Source organism: Canis aureus, chromosome X, assembly GCF_053574225.1.
Source record: "Canis aureus isolate CA01 chromosome X, VMU_Caureus_v.1.0, whole genome shotgun sequence".
NCBI lineage: Eukaryota > Metazoa > Chordata > Mammalia > Carnivora > Canidae > Canis > Canis aureus.
In genome coordinates, this window is record NC_135649.1 from 66,310,325 (window position 1) to 66,336,114 (window position 25,790).

Here is a 25,790-nt window from a genome sequence, read left to right on the forward strand (position 1 = left end):
CTCAAGTGAGTCACCCCTCAGGTTCTGAGGTTCCTAGCTGGTCTGACTTATCTCCACCTTTCAGAGTCTTATTATATTTGTTTTATATATAATATTCAGCATTTTTATCTGTTGTTCATAGGAGAAATAGGGAAAAATCAGTCCCAGAAATTTCAGTGGACTTTGAGGTAACTCTGAATTCCTTAAAGGAGTCACACTGTATTCTGTGTGTATTACTGGATCTGAAGCTCTCCACTGTTTTAATCCTGACCTTCTTTGGATCTTTGATTTCCTTCTGGTATGACAGCCCCTAATTATATTGACCAATGATTGTGAAGAAAGAACTTAGTTGACTAGAAGAAGATTTAAGGTAAGCTTGTTTGTAGCCCCTGTGCTCTGTCAACATAATATTTAAAGTACTCCTGGAGTTCACTAGTTATAACTATTTACAGAGCTAATGAACTAGAACTAGCTTTGCCTAGAACTTGACTTTCCCTGAAAGTGGCTGTCCTTGCCTTCCAGGCCTAGCCTGGTTGACAGATGAGTCCTAACCTTGGAGGGACCTGGCTTGGATTCTTGAAGCTGTTCAGCATTCAGTAAGGTGTCCTGGCTTAGGTGAGGACTTATTGGGATCAGGAAATTTAGAGCCTACCAAACAATGTGGTACCAAGTGCTGGGGGCTGCTAGATGACTAAGCTCCCTTGCAGATAAAAGGAATATCTTACCTGGGGGCGGGGAAGATGAGGAGGAAGGTAATGGCCATGATTACTGAGAGTTATATACAGAACAAATCCACCTCACTGAGGTGTGTGGGCAGAAGTTTAGGAATGTTCTCCACTTTTCCTTTCCACAGGTGCTGCCTTAGGAGTTTCCCTACCTTTAATTGCATGGTATTTGCTACTTTTTCCCATCCCCTCTCTGAGGCTTAGCAAAGCACTGGAAGTCTAAAAAAGAGGGGCACTTTGAGCTAGCAATGTTGACCACTTAGACACACAAATCCTTTCCCATAAAAGCAGGGCCCCCCAGGAACTGTTCTCTCCCCATTTAATAACCAAACCTGACAAAGATTCCTTTTGGGTCTATCAGCATTAAACAAAGCCTTGGAAATTATCCCTCAGTGGTGATAATTCTATTGAATAATAAGAGGACAGAGGGAGTAAGACACAGGAGAGTTCATTTTGGAGTTTTACCTCCATTTTGAGGCACAGAGGAACCCAGAAGACAATGTTGTGTATTCCCATGGAAAGGCAGATTAGAGACTCCTAATTACTCTTCCAGACTCCCCTCTTCATCCCTCTCTTTCCATAGCAGAGGCTGGGGTGGGTGAGTGGGGGCTGTACAAGGACTCTGGCTCAGCTTCTGCAGCCTTCATGCCTCCATCTTGAGGCTATGGTGCCACTCACTGTCCACAGTTTTCCTTGGGGGACAGAGTGGGCCTGGGGGCAGCAGGTACTGTCTCCAGAAGCAGCAAGCAGACTTTCTGAGAAGTCCTGGGAAAAGACAGTCACTTACTTCCCAACTTTGTGTAAGGAAGTGTGGAAAGAGTCTTGGAGAAGGGGTTTGAAAACTGGCACTTAGTTCCCCTCTGGACTTCACTTTCTCTCCATAAGAACATCCATCTCATCCTCTCAGGATTAAGGGTTTAATCCAACCCAGAGGTTGTATTAAATGTGATGAGGGCTATGGAAGCATCTGTGAACTGTAAATTGCCCACCCAAAGGTGAGGGCACCCTGTTGTCCTTGAAGGGAGCTTCTGTGTTCAGATGTGCGGGGGAAAGACCCATGTGTTCATGGAGCTAAAGGATGAAGGACATGGGTCCCTGTTGGGTGGGGAGGCAACAGGATGAATGAGGAGGCAAGTAGCTGAAAGATCTCCCTGACAGGAGGAAAGTCTGGTCTTTTCAAGGCTTTGAGGTGGATGGAACTGCAGGGCTGGGCGTCCCAGAAGACTGCAAAGACTGCACCCGAGAGGAGAAAGAGTGAATGTGGCTGTCTGTGAGAGAGAAGTGGATGTGGTTATCCTGGCCCTCTCCTTCACTCCCACTCAGGCAAGTGGCTGAATGAAGCAAGTTGGTGGAGAGTAGGGCAGAGGAGTGTTGGATGGAGAGCAAATTCAAGAGGGGATCTTAGAGTCCATCTGGTCCATTCCTGGGTCTCTGTTTAGGTTTGGAGGAGGTTTCTCAAGCCTAGGAAATCCTGCTAACTAGTTCACCTGTGTGAACCTAGGGCAGCTGGTGTGGGTTCAGCTTCACCCTGTGTGGTACCCAGGGACTGTGTGGTGAGGGAGCCTACCTGAGCTGGAAGCTCCCACCAGCATGGTTGGCCACCCCTCCCCAGGAGTTCTGGGACAACTATTACAGGGGACTCGTGGGATTGAAGGATGGGCTCATTCTTTGGAAGGAGCAGCCCCATTGTGCTGACTTGTATGGAGGAGGTGGCCTCCCAGGCCTAGAAGGAAGGAGGTTGGAGTGGAATGGGGAAGAGGATGGCTGCTCTGGACCAAGCATTTCCTGGAGGCAATTCCCACCCCCAGCCCCTTCATCTCTGAGAGCCCCTTGCCTAGAATCACTTAGATCCTTCATTAGCTGCAAACCAATTCAGCCCTTGGGGTCTTGGGGCCAGATCAGGTACGGGAAAGAGTGAAGAGGACTGCTGGCAAGAAGAGGTTGTCGCCCATTCAGCCTGGATCACCCCCAGGGCTCTAGACAAAGTGTTAGGTGGGGGTGGCATGGGCAGGGCAGTAGGGGTGGGGGATGGAGGAGGAGCTGATCCCAAGACCTATGACAGTTGCAGTGTATTCACCTGGCTCCCCAGACAGCTGGCAGGGCCTGGGGCTGGTTTCTCCCGGCTTCCTTCCCACCCCCTTGCCCTGGGCCGTCCTGATTCTCATCTGAGTGGCAGGGTCAGATATATCTCAGTGGTGTGTCTCCTGGGTTCTTACCCTTCCCAGACATGGAAGTGGATAGAGGGCCATGGAGGCGCAGGAACCATGCCTTTCCCCACCCAAGGTGACCAGAGGCCAGTGGCAGAACCAAGAGATGCTGCAGCTAGGGCCCCAGGGACCCCAGCCCCATCTCCATCCCCAGGCACTCCCAGAGTGTGAGCATGAGGTAGATGTGGACACCTGGTGAGAAGTGGTACTGATTAGCACCCCCATCCATGGATTCCAGGGCCCAGTCATTGCAAGGGCAGTGTAGGGTGGGTGTGCAGTGGAACAAGGGTAGTGGTCTCCTGCCTCTAGCCTTCCATCCCTGGAGCAGGTAGGCCTGTGGAGCAAGGAGGCTGTGGGCTGGGGTTGCTTGACAGGTGCTGTCCGTCCACGCTTCCTACTGGCTAGGCAAGAGTGCTGTTGGGCTCAGCTCTGGCACTTGTTAGATGTGAGCAATGGGCTAATTTTATCCAGCTGGGCTCTGCTCAGCAGGAAACCAATGCTGTAGAGTACATAGTTCTTCCAGGTGGCTTTGGCTAGAGGGAGGTCAGTCGCCAGTGAGGAGGTAGAAATGCTGGGGCCTTGGTATTGGAAGGGCCCTGGTGGTTCCTGTCTGGTCTCAAAGGCTCTGAGGTCAGTAAACTCTGAGCTGCTGGGATCCAGGAGAAAAAAGTATCTCAGAAAAAAAAATAGTACAAATTCTTTCTTGTTTTTTTTTTCTCTTTGTTTTCTCCACCTCTGCTTCTTTCATTCTGAAATCCCCGAGTTCTAGCAAAGTGCCTGACACATAGCAGGTCCCTAGAAAATAGTTTTTTGACTTGAAAATCAGCCATGGACCTCTGCTTCTGGTGACCACTAGGGAGAGCTGAAAGGCAGGAATTGAGGGCCTTCTAAAGCAAAACCTCCTAAATCCCTGTAAGACTTGGATATCTAATCCCTTTCTTTGTGCCTCTGGAGTCTCCTGTATATTTCAGCTCATTAAAATTTCAGAACTTCCTTCAAGGGTTCTAGTTCAAACCAGCACCCACTCTATCTAGGCACCAGCTGTCAGACATCAGGGATTTCCTGGGGGCATCTGTTATTCCTTTCAGGGGGCCTACTCTGCTGCTGTGGAGAAGTGGAGAGGAGCTGCTGGCTCCTTCTTCAGACATGAAAAGGCCCTGGAGGAGAGCTTGTGATCATAAAAAGTATAGGATTCCATGGCTTTGAAATCTAATGCTCTAAGTGATCAAAAGACTGGGGTTTTGGGGCTACTAGAGGAGGGACTGAAGGGGCAGCGGAACTTGTGTGGGAGGGCCTAGAGCTAGGCAGCAAGGCAGAGTAATTAGTCTCCTTGGGAGGAGACAAGGAGGCTGGCAGCCTGAGGATTTCTGTACTGAGTCAGGGGAGAAATGACAGTCACCAAGAGCAGAGTAGTAAACCCTCTCTTAGAGAAAACCAGCCCCCTCTCTTTACCCCTCCCGTGTTCAGTATATGACCACAGAGAGATGGACTTTATTTGTACCTTTTGGTTTCCTGGGGGTCAAAAGCAGTAGGTGGGACCAGCATTCCAAGGCCAAGGCTGCATGAAAGTCTGGAGTGCTTGGAAAGCAAGAACACCAGAAGTATGTATGTCCTCATCTGTAAAATAAGGGGTTTGAACTGGCCCAGAAGTTCATGTCTTGGCATGCTCTGTCACTGATGAACTATGTGAACCTGCTCAGTCCCTTGCTTTCTCCAGGCCTCAGTTTCCCCATTAAATTCAATGCAGAGGATGGACAAAGGTACTCTCAGCTTTGTCATTTGTTGTAGGTCTCTCTCCTTCATCACCCTCAATTCCAGGGTCTGTTGCTGTCTGGCTGTTACCCAGCTATACCAGTCCCTTCACATTCTCCCATAGATAACAAGGGAGAGAATTAAAATGGATTGTTGCTAAGGTCTTTGTCCATTCTCAACATGGCATGTATGTAGCAAGGTGGTAGCCTTGGTAAGGCCTCCACTTGGCTTCAGCTACTGTGTTCTCATCTTGTAAAGTGACTACTTTTCCACTTCAGGGCTCCCTAAAAATCTAATCCTGAATAGTCCATCCGTCTCCAAGCCCCTTTTATATATAGCTCCTTTTCCAATTTCTGCTCTCACAGAGAGTAAAGACCCTGGCCGAAATTTTATTTGAAATGAGATTTCAGTTTTGAAGCCAAACTTCCCACTGTTAACTAGATTAAAACTATTTTACCCTATAGGCAACACACACACCAAATCTAGATTTTTAGATCTGTTTATTTTGTTCCAAACCTTTTGAGGATTTAAATGTCTCAGATCTCAAGCTCCCAAATTTTGTTCGTTCTCCTAGATTTAACTGTGCTGCATTAGAGGCTGCATCATACCCTAAATATTAATACTGAGCTGCGTTCACCAACCAACATTCTCTCCAAAAGCACACAAGCTCACACATGTACATGCACATATGTGGAAGAAATAAACTGACACCCCAACTATGTTATGTGATAACTGATAGGGCAGATTTGGGACCTGTGAATGTCTTTCCTTCATCTGGAGAGAAGTGGTTGGCAGCCTGATTTTTAAGAGCTATCTTCACCTTGAGCAACAAAGGAGGCCCTGGAGACTGCCCTCCTATGACTTGGTGGGGGAGGGACAGGAGAAATGGGAGCAGGGGTTTTGTTGCTCCAATATTTTCAATGGTCTCTCCTTGGAGTTACAAGGCTCCTGGGGCCCAGCTTCCCCTGTCCCATGCTATTTGAGCCAGGAGGATAATTAGGCCCCTTACTACCCACAGGGCTAAGAGCCAGTGAGTTTTCCTTTGGGAAGTTAATAAAAGCAGGACGTTGGCCTTGAATGAGGCCATCATAAGCCAACCATGCCCCAGCTGCCTGTTTGTAATGGAAAATGTTATGGTTAGGGACCACTATTTTCTTTGGAGCCCCTCATAGGGAACCTCCTCATCCTCCTGACCCTGGATGCTCTGAGTTAGGGTGGCAAGTCACTGTTAGCTCCAAGTAACAACCAAGGATGCCTGATAAGAAGGTGACAAAAAAAATTAGGGTAACAGGAGCACAACAGACAAAGGCCCAGAATAGAGAGAAAGAAATACAAAGAGACCAAGTAAGGAGAGAGACTGAGCTCCTAAGGAGGTGAGTTGAGCTAACTTGGACACAGCCTGGCTGGAAATGCTGTTCAGCAAGAGTGTTGCCCAAAATCTGAACATAGGTAAGCATCTGGCACCTATTTCAGGGGGATTAAGATGGTCCAGAGTCTACCTTTCCTGGCACCTTTAATGTCCAGAGTGGCTCAGGATGCCCAGCATGGGAGACATACTGGGTGGTAAAGGTTAAGATTTCCTCTTTCTAAAAGAAACTGTTAAATCCTACATGCAGCTACCACTTCTACCTTTTGGGGATCCAGGTAGGGAATGGGATTTTCCCTAAAACAGTCCCTTTCCTGCCCTGCCCCAGGTGGAAAGATTAACCTATCATGACTAATGAGAAATGGAGGAGTTGGTCCTTTGCCAGGTCAATAACTATTGCCCCTCCCCCAACCATGCCCTTCCCCGTCATCAGTCGCTCCTCTGCCTGCTGAGATGAAAGTAATTTCTTCGCATTTTGACAGGTGAATACACAGATGGGGAGCTGGAAGTGCCTGCAGGTTAATGCACTGGCCTGGGAAATCTGTAAAAATCAGTGAGTGGAACCTTATGGTATTTAAGGCCCCTTCCCTATGTGATATTCTATTCTTCCAGTTTATAGCTATAGCAGCTTGAGCCAAAAAGTGAGATGTAAAGCTCAGCCTGAGATGAGTGGAATTGATGATAATATTAGGGGTGGGCTGGGCCAAGGTGAGGCTGATTGGACCAAGCTCTAGGTCCCTCTGTCTTCAAGCACCCATACATCCGTGACAATCATAAAAAGAAATAGAGGGGGAAGAGAAGGAAGAAGAAGGAGTAAAGGAAAAAAATGAAGAAAAGAAGAAGGAGGCAGATTGTTAACCAACTGTATGATGGGGAGACTATTTGTACATTTGTAAAGTAATGTCACCCACAGCTCTTGGGAAGCCACAGCCCTCAGAAGCTCTGAGACTAAACAAGTCTCCTTGTCTGATTTTACCTCTCTGCCCTTTCTCTGCCCCGTTACCAATGGCCCCCAAGGACAGATGGCAAGGAACTCCTGAGCACACAGAGGCTTGGGTCTTCCCACCAGACTCCTAGGGACACAATAGCACCTTTGGAAGTTGCTTTTAGTGGGTAACTAGCAAGCTGGGGCCAGTAGGTACCATCTCCAGGTGTTAGAAAGTATGTGGAGATGTTCCAAAGGCCAGGGAGATCCCAAGCTTTCCTAGATCCTGAGAGAAGGACCCTAGCAAGTTTAAAGGCATTCACAGGGAGAATTTGGTTAATGAGTTTAACAGGAGCTTTGGCTCGAAGGGGCTGGTCAGGTGGCTGAACTGCTGTGTGTGCATGTTTGAGAACAAGTGTGCTGATGGCAAAAATGTAAATGCTGAGCAGAGTGGGGTGAAGGCAAAGGGTTGGGGAGGAGCATACAATGGCAAGGAAAATGCATTAGATTGGTTCCTCAGGGATGGGGGATCCCGGCAGCAGCTCCCCATTGGGGTCTGCATCAAGGGCCAACATCTTATCCTTGCTGGAATCCCTTTGCTCTTTCTTGAACATCCTTTGATGCATCAGAGGGACGAAGAAGAGGATTATAGCCCCAATGATGGGGGGCACACCAGCAAAGTAGAAGGCCACATGGTAGTCTCCAAAACAGTTGCGGAGTAGGCCTGAAACAGTCAAGAAAGACAAGTCAAGTTCAGCTTTGCTCTCCTGCCCAAAGGTGCTCTCTGCCTCATTTAGGGACCATAATAATGCCCATCCAGAGAACCTTGGCCTGCACTACCTTGACCCAAATGCCCCTTCAGTTCAAACATTCCTAATGTAAAAAATAAAAGCTCTGTTACAAATTCAGGTGGCTCCTCCCTGAGATAATGGGGCTGCAGGCCCTTGAGGTTAATGCCTATTATGAAAGAGGCTAATGAAGCTTCTCTTAAAATTCTCCATTTTTTACTTTCATGAAGCTACAGCTTAACTTCTAGTCACTCCTAGGTATGGAGTTAGGAGGGAACCCAGTTTAAAAGAGTTCCACAGAAGATGGCCAGGTCTTGCCTTGATTCATAGTGATATATACCCTCCAACTCCCAACTTAGACTAGAGTGTTCTTGTGGAACAACTCAGCTAAGTTCCTATTTCCTCTTTCTCTGAAATTCCCTCTCTCTGAAGTTTCCATTCACCCTAAGAGAAGGCTATATGTGTATTTTTCATCCCAGTTACAGATATGGTTGGCTCCTTTGGGTTTCTATAAGTTGCCAATACCATGAATATGGCTGGCGTGGTATGCAAGAACTCCCCTGCTTGCCTTCAGAAGCTAATGTGGGGTACCTCATAGGAAAAATGAGCCCAGAAATACTACTGAGGAAAGGAAAATAAGCCTTTGGGCTGCTTAGATGGTAAGCAAAATGGAAAAACAGGTGGATTCTGGGCTCCACCTCTGGGATCAGAGACTGGATAGAGGCTCCCCTTCCCTAGTGAATAGTGTGGCTGTTGCACAAAGGCATGGGTGGAATCTTCTGTCACTATCACACAGCATTACATGCCCTTACAATGCCTTTCACAGAATCGGCGTTCAAGGGATATTTGTTGAATTAGTCCAGTTGGCCAGCCTAGAGATATAAATCAATATTTGCAATAAATTTTAAAGAAAAGAAATGAAGTTCTCTTTTCATTGTTTTTTCTTGTTTCCCATGTTCCCTAGGGTATCAACAATGCTCTTCTTGGAGAGTGGAGAAGGAAACTGAGAGTATTGAAAGACTGCAAGCCAACATTTTTGCCTGCTACCTGCTGGAAGTAAGCCTCACTGGCCCAGTCCTAGGATTTGACTTTAATCAAATCTCTTCTACAGGCTCAGTTCAGAAGCCAATAGAGAAGAAGGGGTGTGTCTGTAAGTCTTAATAAAGCTAGGATCCACTTTCTCTTCTCTTTCTGCACAACTACCTTGCAAATAATTACCTTTATAAAGAGATAGAGATAGACGTAGAGAAAGAGAGAGAGAGAGAGAGAGGAGAGCGAGAGAGAGAGAGAGAAAGATACTGGACCAACAGAAAGATCAAGAAGATGAAACTCATTTCTTTATCCTCCTGGAATCAGCTAGGCTGTCTAAAATAAAACCCCATGGAAACAGCCATGAAAAGCCCATTCTCAAAAAAATGAATCCATGCATGTATACTAAATATAGTGGTAAGGGTTTCATGCACTCTAACAAGGCTTCTTAAATAGAGAATAAGAGTGAAAGGGACTTCAAGCCAAGGTGCTCAGGATTGCTAGGGCCCAGGTAAGACAGGACTCCCCCACTCATGCCCTCCCTGTAATATCAGCCTCACCTGCAATGGGGGGCCCAGCAATCATCGGCAGGGCCATCATGCCAAGGAGGTAGCCAATTGCCTGTGAGGCCTGCATTGGGCCCACCAGCTCAAATGCGATGGGGGCCATGATGGTGATGAAGAAGCCATCACACAGGCCCAAGAAGAGGCAGACAACGATGAGGCCCCCAAAGCCCCGGCACAGGGGAATCATCATAGACATCAGGCCCAGGAGCAGGAAGGAGATGACCTAGAGGAGCAAAGGCCTTAGGTCATGTTGTGCTTGTCAGTCAAGACCACATAGCAAATCATATCTCCTTTCTTAGGGTTTCATTTCTACCATCTATAAACTGGGATGGAGGTGTCAACAGAGAGAGAGAGAGAGAGCAGTTAGGCTATCCGGTTACTTAGGCCCCTTCTAAGTGCTGCACTGAAGGATTCAAGATTTTTAAGACAGCCCCTGTTTAACAGTGATTCCATCAAGACTTTTTTTTTAAGTTAGGGGACATAGCCCCTGTAATTAAGAAGTCGTCTTTTCACTGGACTCCAGGCTAAAGGAAATTGCTGTTTTTCTGATCTTGTGTTTGGCTGTCCCAGGCATTAAGGTCTGGAATCAGACCATGCTGGTATTCTCAGATCCAAGTAAGATATCTTAAGAGGAAGGGAACTTGAATGATGTTCAGATGGGGGCATGAATGGAAGGCACAGCTTCCTGAAGTGAGGAAGAACCCAGTGCCTATTTATGTGCATGGCTGCTTTTAGAAAACACACTGTCATGACATAAACCATTGGGAAGTTCACTTGGGTTCCTTATGATTTAGGACACGGGACACGCCACCCATGTCAGATAGCATGGCTGTGGAGGTCCTCTGGACTTGGTTGGGCACCATATAAAGGTAATAAAGGGGACTTTAAGGAGAACTAAGACACTAGGAGTGGTTCTAGGGAGCCTGAAGCCAGCTCAGGGGCATTGACTAGCCACCAGGCTTTCTTGGGGATAAGCAAAATGACTTCAAATCAAAGAAACTGTCTTTCCAGGAGCTGTTTTTTTCCCACTGAACAGAGAGAAGAGCAACTGGTCTTTTGATTAAGGTCATCTGCAACCTGTGTCAGTGAGCCAGACTGAAGACCTGGGGTGCAGGCAGAGAAATAAACCCCTTTCCACCCACTCTAGTCAGCAGAGCCAGGTCATCCCAGGGTCAGGGCTAAGACCTGATCTGTTTACGAAGTCCTTGATAGGATTCAGGATTTTCTAGTCTTTCACATACAGGCAAGCAAACTTACCCAGGAAGGGTAAGCCATCACATGACCACATGGATGGGGTGGGTAGGAGGGTCAAGGCTCTTTCAAGCCCTAAAGATTTTCTGTGTTATAACTGGCAGTGGATTTGTTAGGATGGTCAGTTGGTTTTTGTTTATTTGTTTTTTGTTTTGTTTTGTTTTGTTTTGTTTTGCTTTGTTTTGTTTTGTTTTTTTGGTCAGTTGGTTTTTATAAACAATAAGAAATGTCCTGGCTGAGCCATCTGAGGAAATCTCTTCATTGGATGACTTTTGAACTTTTCCAAGGCTGTTTTGGAATCTAGGAATAAGAACTCTGATATCCCAGCTTCACCTCTAAGAGATTCATGTACAACGATAAGATAAAAACCAGACCCACCTATCAACCAAGCCATAATGGTATGGCAATTAAGAGTTAATACCATTACACAACACAAAGGACCCCATTAACTGATTTCAATCATCTCTAATTAAACCTATTGTATCTAGCTGCCCTTAACACCCTCCATGAGGCCTTGCCAAGTTTAGAAATTAAAAATCCCTCTTTGAACTGAGAATCAGACATCAAGAATTGGCCCAAAGTGAGGCTGTCCTGCAGGTTATCACCATTTCTTTCTAGCAGACTGTCCAGGGGCTTGACACCAGATATATGTACCTGTCTTTGCCAATAGTAGGAACTACAGGGTCTAGTGGATATCTCTTCAGAACCTGAAGTTGTATACACTCTTTTCCTCTCCCAGGCCTATACTTAATGCATCTGACCCAGGGAGAAAGTGAGGCAAATGCCTGTGATGGATTATCTTGAGTAGCTCAAGAGAAAGAATTTTATCCATGTCTTGTGCTTTCTGCCTGAGACATTTGCCAGCAAGAAGAGTTTGAACCAAGTCACTTTCCCTTTCTAGGCCTCAGTTCCTCAATTTGTAAAATGAAGGAGTTGGACTACAATCAGTAAAGATATATTTTAGCTATAACATTCTAAGATTATTTTATATTACTCTAAGTGGTAACATTAGGTTAAGTAAGACTGGAAAAGGGGAGAGAAAGTGTTGGGTGGGTAGAGGAAGTGATCAGCAGAAGCACTGGGCCCTAAGCCTAATTCTGCTTCTGACTAGTTAATGCCTCTAACTCCCTGGAACTCCCTCTGCACAATAGAAAGCAGAAGCTGCTTGGACCCTATTTATCTCCTAGGGACTGTGGTGAGAAATGAGCTATATGGCTAGGCAAGGGCTGCTCCTTTTCCTCAAGATAAAGTCCTGGCCCAGTGCTAGTTTACCCTGATTTCTAACACCATTAGCATCTTGGAGCAGCTGATAATGACAGGGAAGACTAGAGGGGTGGCATATGGAAGAGGCTGAAAAAGCCACACATTCTCCTATGCAAAAAGCTACCCAGATAAGGCATTTGCTGATATTTTCACAGGAATCCAAAATTTCATAACTGGTTTATCTCAATCACAGTCTTTTGAGTTGACTTCAGTCAAGTCACTTATCTCTGGGACACAGCTCTGTCACCGACCACTTAGCATAAAGTGGAATATGAGAAAAGTGCTACATATCAATTCAATTTTGCCATGACTATCTGTATGAGTCTTTCCCTCAATTTCTGTGTAATGAGAAGTTGGATTGGATGAGCCATAAGGGCACCCCTAGCCCTGACAAAGCAGATTCACCAGCTTTTGCAAATTTAGACTGAAACACAACAGAAAACTGTAATCATATTCTTGTTTAAGACATCTAAGAGTATTTAAGAGAACACTTGGGGCTGTCAGAAAACAGAGAAATGCCTTCTATGTCAGGGCCCCTTGAAATTGCTTTTAAAGCTTTACCAGGAGACTCAGAACTCAGCCACTTTTTTAATGGATTATTTGTGGCCACATGTTTTGAGGGGCTGCTGTTTCCCCTTCACAGGGTTCCACATTCATGTACCTTCTGGTTAACCCAGCTGCAGGAACAAAAAGCATCAACAAGGTCAGAAAGGCAATACTGCTGCCAGGTAGACAAAGACAGATAGCTTTAACAGTAGTCTCAAGCCAGATCAGAGCTCAATTCACACAGAAAGTGGCCTCTCTAACATCTAGGTGGCTACTCTCCACAATATGAGGGACTGTGTTACTGTCCAAAGGATTAAAATCTTGCATGGCTATAACATTTTTTACTTCCCAAACCCTGGTCACGCCTATCAAAAGAAATTTTGTTCTTCACCTGTGAGGTGAGATAAGAAAGGCAAGAATTATTCTTATTGCACAAATGAGGAAAGTGAGTCCCATAGAGGGGAAGTAGGGTTGTGTTTTCTGGCACTTTTTTTTTCTGTCAATCAGGAAGATAGCATTTGAGAGCCAATGCTTGGTACAAGTAACTCTGGAAGTATAAGAAGTAAATGACTTGAACCTGGACTTAAAGGAGAGAAATACTGGGCCACACAGTACTACCGATGCCCAAGGCCTTCCAAGAGAGTATGAGGAGGCAAGGAAATCAATTCTCAATGGGGACAGCATCTAACTCCTGGCCTTAGTTTCCCTATTTCATATGGAAGAGCCATTATTAATAAATGCTTTCTCTAAAAGTGTTCTTAGTTCCATTTACACACTACTCTCATTGGATTCTCACTCCATCTTGATGAAGGAGGCAGTACAAGGATGATTGTCTTCGGTTGAAAGCAAGGGAAACTGAAGCTCAGAGAATTTGATTGACTTTCCCATGTTGAACAACAAGTTCATGTCAAAGGTGGGGCCCAGGGAATGGTAATGACACAACCTACCATTCTATCTCAAAGGCTGGAGGTAACCTAGCATCTGTGTCAGGACATTCCCCCCCCCACACCACTGTGGTCAGGGCAAGGTGGTCACACTTACCTGCAAGTAGATCTTCTTAAGTCCAGGAATGGAGTCACTGACACGGCCTGACACAAGACGCCCAAGGCCTGAGGTAGCCCCAATACACACCAAGAGCACCCAGGTCTGCTTAATTTCCAAGAATTCCTCTTCCACATACTTCATCTGAAAAGCATAGCACCAGGACCCCAGGGACAGGAGGAAGAAAAGGAGCTGACTGGTTAACAGTTGGCATATTCAAAACCCTCTACTGCTTACTTTCCTTGACCATGGCAAGAGCTCCCTCCCCTGTAACCCCCTACTTTGTAGCCTTAGAACCAGTACAAGCTCTCTGGTTGCTTCTAATTGCTAAAAAGGCTTCATATGCCTTGATTTTTTGGATTCTGGGCTTCTGAGCAATAGCTGAAGGGAGTGGGTATCTTCAAGCCCCTTCTAAGCCTTGGCAGGATAGAATACAGACAGCCTTAACAACTAAGAAAATCCAAGGGCTCCCCTCAAATCTCCCCATTTCCTGACCCAAAACTGATAACATGGGGCAACATCAGGTCACCAGGGGAGAAGATCCACCAACCTCCATGTAACACTTCCAGAAGTGTGTTTTAAGAAATACGAGGTCTATGGAAGCTAATGACTGGACTACAACTAACAGTTCTGTGGCAGTATAATTTGGGTGGATAATGGTTAAACAAAGCTAAATGGGTTTCTTTTACTGCTGGATTTTTTGGTACCTTTAAAAGACTGCCACAATATGAAGCTAGAAAGACTTTATATATTGGTTCCTGAACAAATCATTTGACCACAAAGACCAGCATTCCATAGAACACACTCTTAGGAAACTCTATCCTTGAGTCATCTGGGCCAGTCTTCTCCATCCCAGTGATGCTTATCTTCTCCTGAAAACCTGTCTATATTTATCAGTCAGGGGAAACCACAGGCATGGGCTTTCGCCTAAGGAACTCCATCGTTTTCCTGTTGAGGTCAGTCTGTGTTCTTTCCCACTCTGGGTCTCTTCAAAGATTGTTTGGTCTCTTTTTCCAAAGGTCCCAGCTCTGCCCTTTCACTGTCCTCCACCCCACCCTCTGGACTTCGGGCAGGCTAAGGGCAGCTTCATGGAGGTAAAGTGGGTCCACCTCGTAGTATTCCTTACCAGGTGTACATAGGGAACGAAGTAACCAAGGGCAGCAGCAGCAATCCCGAAGGCCCAGATGCGGTAGGTACGTTGGCGGAATACTCGCATGTTGAAGTACTTTCTAAGCTGAGACAGAATGCGTTGGCACAGGGTGCGGACACCTCTCTTGTTTGGGGTATCCTGGGAACTGGGTAGGAGTGGCCGGTAGGTGAGCGAAAGCAGCGTAAGAATAAACATGAAGGTACTCAGCACCTGGAAGGTTTGGGCGAGCTTGATCTTAGCTCCCAGAGTTTTGATGAGAAGAGGAAAGGATATGGAGAAGATGCTACTCCCAGCAGACACCACACCATTGGCCAGACCCAGACGACGTTGGAAGTAGTGGCCCAGGATGACGAGGGATGGCTGAAAGGCGAAGGAACAGCCACAACCAAAGAGAATCCCATAGGTGAAATAACGCAGACTTAGTGAGCTGTGGGAGAAACACCAAGAGCTATTCATAGAAGCCTGACCAGAAATCCACCTGCCCTCTCCCGTCACCCTCCTGAGACCTGCATACCCCCATCATTAATCCACAGCCCTACTTACCACTGACCCTCAGAACAGACAAAGAACAGGACTTTATAATCCCTACTTTGCAGATGAGGAGACAGAGGCTCAGAGAAGTAATTTAACCAGTGTAGCATAACTGGGGATCAGCAAAGCTTAGACTTGACTTTAGATCTTCATGACTCTAATTTGAATCATAGCACTCCATCAGAGAGAATTGTTTAAAAGAATGCCAGAACCAACCTATGCAATGGCTGGATAAGAGGCTATAAGGAGTAAGTCAGGGCGTTAGAACAGTTTAACCTTCTGCTCACTAGACACCGTGGGTAGGCTGGCAGCCAGCTTTATCCCAAGTAACAACAAAGTTCTGCAAGGAGCCAAGATCCTGGAAGGTCAAGATCATCCATGGGACTCTACTATATTTCTTTATGCTCAGAGCCCTTCATATTTCAGAAAATGGCTGGTAGTTTCCTGAGAGACACTTCATCCCCAGCCCTACCCAAGGTCTGGCTCTCCCAAGACCCTTTATTCCAGACCCTAGATGACCCCCTGGGGATCCTGAAGTAAGAAGTCCCTTTAAGTTCCAGAGCCTAGCTCCTGCAGCTGGGAATGATATGGATTAGCCTCCCAGAGTAGCCTGGCTGCTTGATGGGAAGTGGAGCCTCAAAGAAGTTGTGAGCCTGACCAAGTAAGACAGGTTCTGGTTTAAAACTCTTGGGTTCTGCTGTGGCCATAAGCCCCTGTAACAGAAGGCAAAATGTCAGAAGAGTAAGGGCCATGGAAAAGTCAGGTTGGCCAGCTATCTGCCCTTAGACAATACTGGCACAACCTAGTGAAGAATTTTGTTTTCTTTTTGAAGCCTCCACATATTTTGCAATAGTTCTTATCTGACCATTTAACTAATTAATACTCTCCATGGTCAGGCAGTTGCTCCCCATAGATGGACCCAGTCCTCATACAGCACAGGACTAGGCCTATGTTATAGAGATGATGTGGTGTTAGCACTCATGGTTCTAAGACAGCTATATCACCATTGTTTTTATTTGTTTTTATTTTTATTTAAGTGTTTATTTAAATTCCAGTTAGTTAACATATGGTGCAATATTACTTACAAGTGTACAATATAGTGATTCAGTACCTCCTTATAACACTCAGTGCTTATCCCAACAAGTATATTCTTTAATCCCCATCACATATTTCACCAATCCCCCAGCCCACTTCTCTGGTAACCATCAATTTGTTCTCTATAGTTAAGAACCTGGGATTCCTGGATGGCTCAGTGGTTGAGCGTCTGTCTTTGGCTCAGGGTGTGATCCCAGAGTCCGGTGATCAAGTCCCACATTTGGTGCCCCATGGGGAGCCTGCTTCTCCCTCTGCCTGTGTCTCTGCCTCTCTCTGTGTGTCTCTCATAAATAAATAGATAAAATTTTTTAAAAAGAATCTGTTTTATGATTAGCCTCTCTCATTTCCCGCCCCCCTCCATGTTCATGTTTTGTTTCTTAAATTTGACACATGAGTGAAATCATGTGGTATTTGTCTTTCTCTGACTGACTTATTTCACTTAGTTTAATACTCCCTAGCTCCATCCACATTGTTGCAAATGGCAATATTGCTTTTCATCTGCTTACATTCACTGGATATGAGCAAAAGCTTTAGTTTTAAAAAGGGGGCAGCCCTGATGGCCCAGCAGTGTGGCATTGCCCTCAGCCCGGGGTGTGATCCTGGAGACCCGGGATCAAGTCCCACGTCGGGCTCCCTCCATAGAGCCTGCTTCTCCCTCTGCTTGTATCTCTGCCTCTCTGTGTGTGTGTCTCTCATGAATAAGTAAATAAAATCTTTTTTAAAAGGGGGTTGCCTCCACTTGGAACAGATAGCTAAGCCAACTGCTCCTCTTCTGTCAGATTTTTTGGGGATTGGCCTGGTCTGGGGGCCTTGTCTAAGGGAAAGGAATTAGGAAGGTCTAAGGAAGATCTTCAAGAAGAGGTCCAGTGGAAGCAAAGCATGGTATTTATTTCAGAGTGCTGTCTGGTAGATCTATTTCTACCAAAGTTGGGGCCTCAAGACAGGAAGCCCCCGCATAGGCTTGCCAAGAGTGCCTACACTCTATCTTATCTCATGCCAGCTAAAAAAAAAAACTCAGAGCCCTGATTCAGACAACAGGAAGGATGACTTAGAGCTCTAGCCACAAGCAGAGTCATTTTTCCCCTGGACATAAAGCCATTCAGAAAGTTTCTTGGCTCTAAAGATGTTCTTACAGAAAAGGCAAAGGGGATGGGGAAGGGCTTTGGGGCTGGAGAACAGAATGCCTACTCCAATGTGCCTAAAGAAGAGTGCCAGAAAAAAATACATCTAAGCTCCTTCCCCTCCTGCAACTGAGCTCATGTGTACTGGAAGATAAATAGGATCCGTATGTTGCTAATTTGTTTACACTTTGCTCTGCTCAACTTTAAAAAACAGTGCTGAGACTAGAGCCACTTCTGAGGCCTAGCTCCTTCCCTCAAGGGGCCAAGCACCAGCTTGCTAAGGGCAAATGAGGCCAACCACTAGAGGGATCCTAAAAGGGTTTAGAGGGGCTGCCATAAGGAGGGTTGAGCACATTCCAAGCAGGACATGGTTTTTCCCTCCTCTGTCCCAGTTGGATGGGGTCAAGCCAGGAAATCACTGTAGGCCATATCCAAGCTCTGCTGGAAGGTAGGCTGGGTAGCCAGAAATGCTCAAGTCATACAGAAAGCTGGCTCCATTTCACAGGGCCCAGTTGTGACAGAACACAGTTACTCTCCATTGTGATGGAACCTTAGGCCTAGAGAGTATAACTGTAGTCCTTCTCTGGTGACCCAAGATCAGAAAGCAAGTCTCTGACAAGTTAGCCATGTCCCCAGGCCGGCATTCTCATATACCAGCCCAGGCAGATTGGAAGTAGGAGGTATAATAACTTCCAAAGTGTCTTTGGCAGAAAGTCAACAGACTTCTTTAGAGTCCCATATTCCTCAGGCCATGGTGGAGGTTTCATTTCTCCCTTCTCCTGCAGACATGCTTCTGCGAGGTTGGCAGAAAGAAACCAGAGAATGAACTTATAGCCTTCTTCTTGCCTGATTCTACCAAGTTTTGACAGTAGCACCAACCAGACCAGAGTCTGAGGTTAGTCTAGGCCTAACTGTGTAGCTGGGTGCTAGATCCAGACCTCTAGTGGAGGATGCTGCTAAACATTCTTTCTCATGCCCAATACATGATTTTTTTTCCCAAATTATCCATATTTTGGCAGCCAAAAATACCTGGAAAGAAGCCAGAAATATTAAACAGCCTTGGGTTCAGCTGACTTCTTTTTCAACATAAGATTCCCTCAGGAATCCTGTAAGGTAGGTGTTTCACATGGATTCATTCCAGAAGCTCATTCCCAGGAAGGCAAGTTGTGTAGCATATTGGGAATATTGGCAGAGCTGGAAGAGACCTTAAAAGACCATCTGGTCTAATCCCCTCATGTTGCAGATATAGAAACTGAGGCCCAGATGGGGGAATGGTACTTATTAATTGTTTCATAGCCATTTTTGTGGCCAAAACTGGACTTAGGCCTAGCTTTATGAACTCCCAAGCTTAGGTTTCTCCCACCACTTTAGAACTCTTGGGTCCTCTTTGGGATATTGTATACCAATGTGTCCTGGAGACCCTACCTAGATGAATCCTATTAGACAATTATTCTCAGAAGCAGGGTCTCTGAGGGCCCTACATGGAAAGGGCCACAGTGGATTCTGCAATGAGAAGTGTCCCTAGCTGAAGCCCAGAAAGAAGCCAGCCTTCAGCCTTGGGCAAAGCCAGCAACTCCTAGCCTTACCTGGTGAAGGAGCTGGTATGGAGGCCTATGAAAGCGACAGCAGCCCCTGCAGTTGCTGTGATTCGGCAGCCCAAACGATCAGTGAATATACTCACAATGGGAGAACAGAAGAAGATCATGCCCATTGAGAGGGCTCCTACCCATGCTGCAGAGAAAAGAAGCACAAAGACAACTTAGCTTAATGTGGTACCCAGTGATGCAGCTGGTATCTCAGTTCTTCTTCTCTGGCCTTTCACAGGCAACACTGCATTGGCCTCACTGCCATTCTGCTGGTCCCTAATGGTCAGAGAGGTTAGGTGCCTTTCATAACACTTGAGCAGGACAATGTGAGAACCAGGAGTTTAGTTAACAAACACACCTAGAACTTCAGGGCTGGGGTAAGGAGCCTTTGGAGATCAAGTATATGATGGGATCTTCTAGCTAGTCCCCACAAGTCTGTACTACATTTCTCAGCTACTTTGGCTGTTTGGTCTGACCATATGACTGAATTCTGACCAATAGGATGTAGTTACATAATGAGGGCCATTCATTACAGCAGTTAAACCAACATAAACTAAAAAAAAGAAGAGTCCTCCACTACCATTTTACTGATAAGGAAACAGGTCCAGAAATGTGAAAGGACTTACCAAAGATCACACAGCAAGTTAGTGGCAGAGCTGGGACTCAAACCCAACTCTTCTTATTCCTAGTCCAATAACATGTAGTTACCCACATCCCCTCCCAGGCCTAGACCATAAAAAACTCTCATGAGATTTCTGCTTTCTTGTGAGCTACAACTGCAAAGTGACCTTGTAAGCAATGTATTAAGACTGGGAGAACTGCCATCAGTTCTGTCTGGGCCCCTAGATAACTACGGGAAGTAAAGTTCCCTCTCCAATCTGGAACCCCTTCCCTGAACATTGCATTAGAAATGAAGAAACTTTTTTTAATTTAAATTCAACTAATTAACATATAGTGTATTATCAGTTTCAGGGGTAGAGTTTAGTGATTCATCAGTTGCATATAACACTCAGTGCTCAAAAAAAAAAAAAAACACAACACTCGGTGCTCATTACATCAAGGGCCCTCCTTAATGTCCATCACCCAGATACCCTATCCTCCCACCCACTTCCCCTCCAGTAACCCTCAGTTTGTATGCAATAATTAAGAGTCTCTCAAACTTCTTATCCTATAAGCCACTGAATTTTTGAGGGCCATTCATTACAGCAGTTAAACCAACATAAACTAAAAAAAAAGAAAAGTCCTCCACTACCATTTTACTGATAAGGAAACAGGTCCAGAAATGTGACGGGACTTACCAAAGATCACACAGCAAGTTAATGGCAGAGCTGGGACTCAAACCCAACTCTTCTTATTCCTAGTCCAAAGTTCATTGTATTATGTCTTCTATTGGGATGAATGAAGCTTTCCATAATTGGAGATTTGCAAGCTGATGCTATATATAAAACAGGGGATTCAAGAATTGGGGTCAGATTTGGACTAGCCAACATTTTAGGCCCTTCCAGGCATGCTAAGCCAGATTTATAGCCTTAAGCACTGTTCTATTTAGCTTCAGGGTCAAGGAGCATGGGCATTAAGCCTTCAGGAGCTAAGGTAAATTTTATTTTGGCCACTGAAACAGTCCTGTAAAGATGCTAAAACTAAGGAGCAGAGAATTCCACAAAGTCCTCCTAGAATTGAATGAGAACACAGGGCAGATTTAGAAGCCACCCAGAGATTTCTAAGGAAAGAGGTCATGTAACCTTTATGCTGAAATCCTTCATCAGAGCCGATGTTTGGGAAATCCCTGACTCCAAACTCAAATAAGAAGAGTTTATTCTGCTTATAAGGGCTTTTAAGTGTCCATAGCAATCCTTACCAGGGAAGAAGAAATTTACTTTTTACTTAGATTCTTCCAGCCCATTTCCCTTTGCTTACCCCTCAGAAAGAAAGCTCAATTTTTTTTCTTTTTTTTTTCAGGTTTTTTCTTTGAAAACTTGTTAACAAGTTTCTTCGTGGGCCTCTTTTCTAGGCAAAATAATATTAGTTTCCTTAGTTAATAAAACGTTCTTTTTAGCTTTAATTTCTAACTCAGTAATTACTTTCAGATCTCTCCTTTGAACATGTTCCAAGTCTTCATCATCATCATTAAAAAGCATTCACTGAGGGATGCCTGGGTGGCTCAGCGGTTAAGTGCCTTTCTTTGGCTCAAGGAGTGATCCTGGAGTCCCGGGATCAAGTCCGCATCAGACTCCCTGCATGGAGCCCGCTTCTCCCTCTGCCTGTGTCTCTGCCTCTCTCTCTGTGCGTCTCTCATGAATAAATAAATAAAATCTTAAAAAAAAAGTATTCACTGAGTATCACCTGAGCAAGGTACCAGGCCAGCTTCTGGCTCTCTTCAATTGTGGAATCCCAAGCTGGTCAGAGGAGTGCAGTCTGAGGTAGATCACAGCTACTCCACTATGTCTCTTATCTTAGTGCCTAATAGGTTGCTCAGATCCCCACCAGGAAGGAATCTTTGCTTTGCTGGGGCACCAACTTGAGCCCCAGCTGCTTGGCTTCAAAAAAGTACTGACCTGGGACAGCAGGAAACCCGAACTTTCTCATCAGAGTTTTACCTCTTACCTTGCAATTTCACCTGTTATCAGCTGTGGGACCTTGAACAAGTCACACAGCACTTCTCTAACCCTCAGTTTTCTCATCAGTAAAATGGGGATTTAAAATTCCTGATGTGCCTTCCTCCAAGTTTTCTTTTAAATAATAATCAGATGTAGTAATATTTAAGAAAGCTGTATAAATACCAATAGTCACACCATATACAAAAATTAATGCAAATGGATCATAGGCTTAAATGTAAAACTTAAAACTAAAAAACTTACAGAAAAAAAGTATAGGAGAAAATCTTCCTGACTTTTATTTAGGTAAAGATTTCACAGATATTAGCAAAAAGTATGATCCATAAAAGAAAAACATACATTAGACTTCATCAATATTTAAAATCTCTACCTTTCATAAAATAGTGTTATCAGAATGAAAAAACAAGCCACAGGCTGGAACAAGTATTTACAACAAACACATGTGATAAAAGACTGGTATCCAGAACACAAGTGTTAGTTGACTCTCACAACTCAATAAGAATAAAGCAAGCAATCCAGTTTAAAACATGGGCAAAAGATTTGAACGAACATTACACACACACACACATACACACACTATGAATGACAAGCACATGAAAAGATGCTCAATATCATTAATCATTCAAGAAATGTATATTAAAGCCACAGCGGGATACCCCTACATACCCACTAAAAAGGTTTTTAAGAAATTGCAATTCCTTCTACTGGGGAGGATGTAGAAGAACTGGAAATCTCATATGCTGCTGGTGGGAATGAAAGTGGTATACCAACTTTGGAAAATAGTTTGGCAGATTCTTATAAAGTTCAACATATAATTACTACATGACTTTGAAATCCCATTCCTAGGTATTTACCCAAGATAAAGGAAAACATGTTTACACAAAAATCTATACCTAGATGTTCATATTTTCTCATTTTTTAGTTTTTGTTCTCATTTTTAAAAATTTTATTTAAATTTTAGGTAGGTAATATACAGCGCGATATTGGTTTCTGGAGTAGAATTCATAATTCATCACTTACATACAATACTCGGTGCTCATCATAACAAGTGCCCTCCTTAATACTCATCACCCATCTAGTCCATCCCCAAACCTACCTCCCTCTGTCAACCCACAGTTTGTACTCTATCATTAAAAAAAACATCCAGATGGCTAACAGACACATGAAAAGATCTTCAACATCACTTATCAAGAAAATACAAACCAAAACCATGATAAGATATCATCTTACACCTGTCAGGATGGTTAAAATTAACAACATAAGAAACAACAGGCATTGGCAAGGATGCGGAGAAAGGGGAACCCTCTTGTACCGTTGGTGGTAATGCAAACTGGTGCAGCCACTCTGGAGGACAGTATGGAGGTTCCCCAAAGTGTTTAAAAATATACCTACCCTAAGATCCAGCAAATTGCACTACTAGATATTGACCCAAAGGATGCAAAAATACAGACTCGAAAGGACATACGCACCCTGATGTTTATAGCGGCATTATCTACAATAGCCAAAAAGATGGAGAGAACCCAAGTATCCATTGACTGATGAATGGATAAAGAATATATGGTATAGGGACACCTGGGTGGCTCAATGGTTGAGTGTCTGCCTTTGGCTCAGGGCATGATCCCGGGGTCGGGGATTGAGTCCCTCATGGGTCTCCCTGCATGGAACCTGCTTCTCCCTCTGCCTGTGTCTCTGCCTCTCTCTATGTCTCTCATGAATAAATAAATAAAGTCTCTTTAAAAAGAAGATATGGTATATATACACAATGGAATATAAGTCAACATCTTTCTTTATAACTGCCAAAACTTGGCAATAACTCAAATTGTACATCAACCAATAAATGGATAAGTGGGTATACATTAATACAATAGAATACAACTCTGCAATAAATAGGAACAAATTCCTGATACCAGCAAAAACTTCAACAATTCTCAAAGGCATTACACTAAGTGAAAGAAGCCAGACAGAAATGATTTTATTTATATAAAATTCTAGAAAAGGCAAAACTATGGGGACAGAAAAACAGATCAGTGGGTACCAAGAGGAGGGATGGGGGTTGGGAGAGGATTCATTCCAGAGGAGCATGAGGGAACTTTCTAGAGTGATGAAATGTTATATATTTTAATTCTAGTATGGTATTCTTTTGTCAAAATTCATATTATTGAGCATATAAAAAAGTGTTACCATATGTAAATTATACCTCAATAAATCTGATGTTATAAAAAAAAAGGAGAGAGAGCTGGGAAGCAGAAAATGCCAATGGGAGATCTCATTTATGATGTATGTAGTATTATTCTGGAAAAATTTCCAAAAAAAATAGTTCTAGTGTATTGTCAAAGAGGAAAATATTACATTCACTAAATCATCTTGCTGACATTTAATCAACTAGAACTCTTGATTATTTGGCCCTTCTGAATATTTACAATACAATGAAAACTGATGACTGGGCTTGAAGGTAGCTTTTGTGCAAAGAAAGTTTAAATTTATATTTGATATAGCATTTTATGGTTAATAACATATATCCATCATCATGGTATCACACAGAATATTTTCAGTGCCCTAACAATCCTGTACTCCACCTATTCATCCTGCCTCACCCTTCCAACATCTGGCAACCACCAATCCTTCTACTGTCTTCATAGTTTTGTCTATTCTAGAATGTTATATAGTTGGAGTCCTACAGTATATAGTCTTTTCAGATTGGCTTCCTTCACTTAGTAATATGCATTTCAGGTTTCTCCATGCTTTTTCATGGCTTAATAACTCATTTCTTTTTAGTGATGAATAAAATTCCATTGTGTGGCGGTACCACAGTTTCTTTATCAACTCACCTACTGCACTGGAGGACATCTTGGTTGCTTCCACATTTTGGCAATTATGAATAAAGCTGCTATAAACATTTGTGTGCAAATTTTTGTGTGGACATACATTTTTCACATATTTGGTTAAATACTAAGGAGCTCGATTATTAGATCATATGTTCAATTTTGTAAGAAACTGCCAAACTGTCTTCCAAAGTGACTGTAACACTTTACATTCCCACTGGCAACAAGTGAGAGTTCTTGTTGCTCCACATCTTTCTGGCATTTGGTGTTGTCAGTGTTCCAGACTTTGGCCATTCTAATATGTATGCAGTAGTATTTCATTGTATTTGTAGTCTTTCCAAATTTTTTATTGTACTTGTCTTCTGGTTTCATAGCATTTTGGTCAGAAAAGCTGCATGGTACAACTTCAATCTTCTTATATTTGTTGAGGCCTGTTTTCTGACCTAATATGTGCTCTATTCTGGAAAATAGAATGCACTTGCAAAGACTGTGTATTCTGCTCTTTTAGGATGGAATGTTCTGAATATATCTGTTAAGTCCATCTGGTCCAGTGTGTCATTCAAAGCCATTGTTTCCTTGTTGATACTGTGTTTAGATGATTTATCCATTGATGTAAATAGGGTGTTAATTTCCCATACTATTATTACATTACTATCAATTAGTTCCTTTATATTTGTCATTAATTTATTTTATATATTTGGGTGCTCCCATGTTGTGTGCATAAATATTTACAATTATTAGATCTTCTTTTTGGATTGCCCCTATTATGATTACATGGTGCCCTACTTTGTCTCTTATTACAGTCTTTGTTCTAAAGTCTAGTTTGTCTGATATAAGTATTGCTACTACAGCTTTCTTTTGATATCCATTTGAATGATAAATATTTCTCCATCCCCTCACTTGTCTGCAGGTATCTTTAGTTCTAAAATGAGTCTCTTGTAGGCAGTATGTAGAGGGTCTTTTAAAATTATTATTAATTCTGACACTCTGTCTTTTGACTGGAGTGTTTAGTCCATTTACATGCACAGTAATTATTGATAGATATGTATTTATTGCCACTTTATTACTTGTTTTGTCATTTTTTTTCTCTGAAATTTTCTCTGATCCTTTCTTGCTTTTATCACTTTTGGTCTCTCCTTTGTGCTCAAAGCAGGGCTGGTTTAGTGGTCATGAACTCCTTTAGTTTTTATCTGGGAAACTCTTTACTTCTCCTTCTATTTTAAATGATAGCCTTGCTGGATAGAGTATTCTTGGCTGCACATTTTTTTTTCCATTCAGTACTTATGCCATTTTCTTCTGGCTTGCCAAGTTTCTGTTGAGAAATCCCCAGCTAGCCTCAGGGGTTTCTCCTTGTAAGTTAAAACCTTCTTTTATCTTGATGCTCTTAGGATTTTTTTTCTTTATCACTATATTTTGCCAATTTAATTACCAT

The 25,790-nt window shown here is 43.8% G+C and overlaps 1 protein-coding gene and 1 long non-coding RNA gene across 2 annotated transcripts in view; one reads left to right on the forward strand and one right to left on the reverse strand.

Moving 5' to 3' along the window:
- The first annotated feature begins 826 nt into the window (after window positions 1-826).
- LOC144307631 (uncharacterized) lies at window positions 827-21,403 on the forward strand. The gene is made up of 4 exons (XR_013374422.1): window positions 827-6,582; window positions 8,707-8,892; window positions 18,355-18,448; window positions 21,009-21,403. It is a non-coding gene; the product is annotated as an uncharacterized LOC144307631 (long non-coding RNA).
- Window positions 5,147-25,790, reverse strand: part of SLC16A2 (solute carrier family 16 member 2) — a 116,122-nt gene continuing 95,478 nt past the window's right edge. Inside the window, exons 2-6 of the mRNA XM_077887563.1 lie at window positions 18,922-19,066; window positions 14,565-15,015; window positions 13,439-13,582; window positions 9,332-9,560; window positions 5,147-7,678 (exon numbers count right to left, since the gene is read on the reverse strand). Coding sequence (XP_077743689.1) covers window positions 7,458-7,678; window positions 9,332-9,560; window positions 13,439-13,582; window positions 14,565-15,015; window positions 18,922-19,066 — 1,190 coding nt within the window. The 3' untranslated portion in view covers window positions 5,147-7,457. The remainder of the gene's footprint in view (window positions 7,679-9,331; window positions 9,561-13,438; window positions 13,583-14,564; window positions 15,016-18,921; window positions 19,067-25,790) is intronic.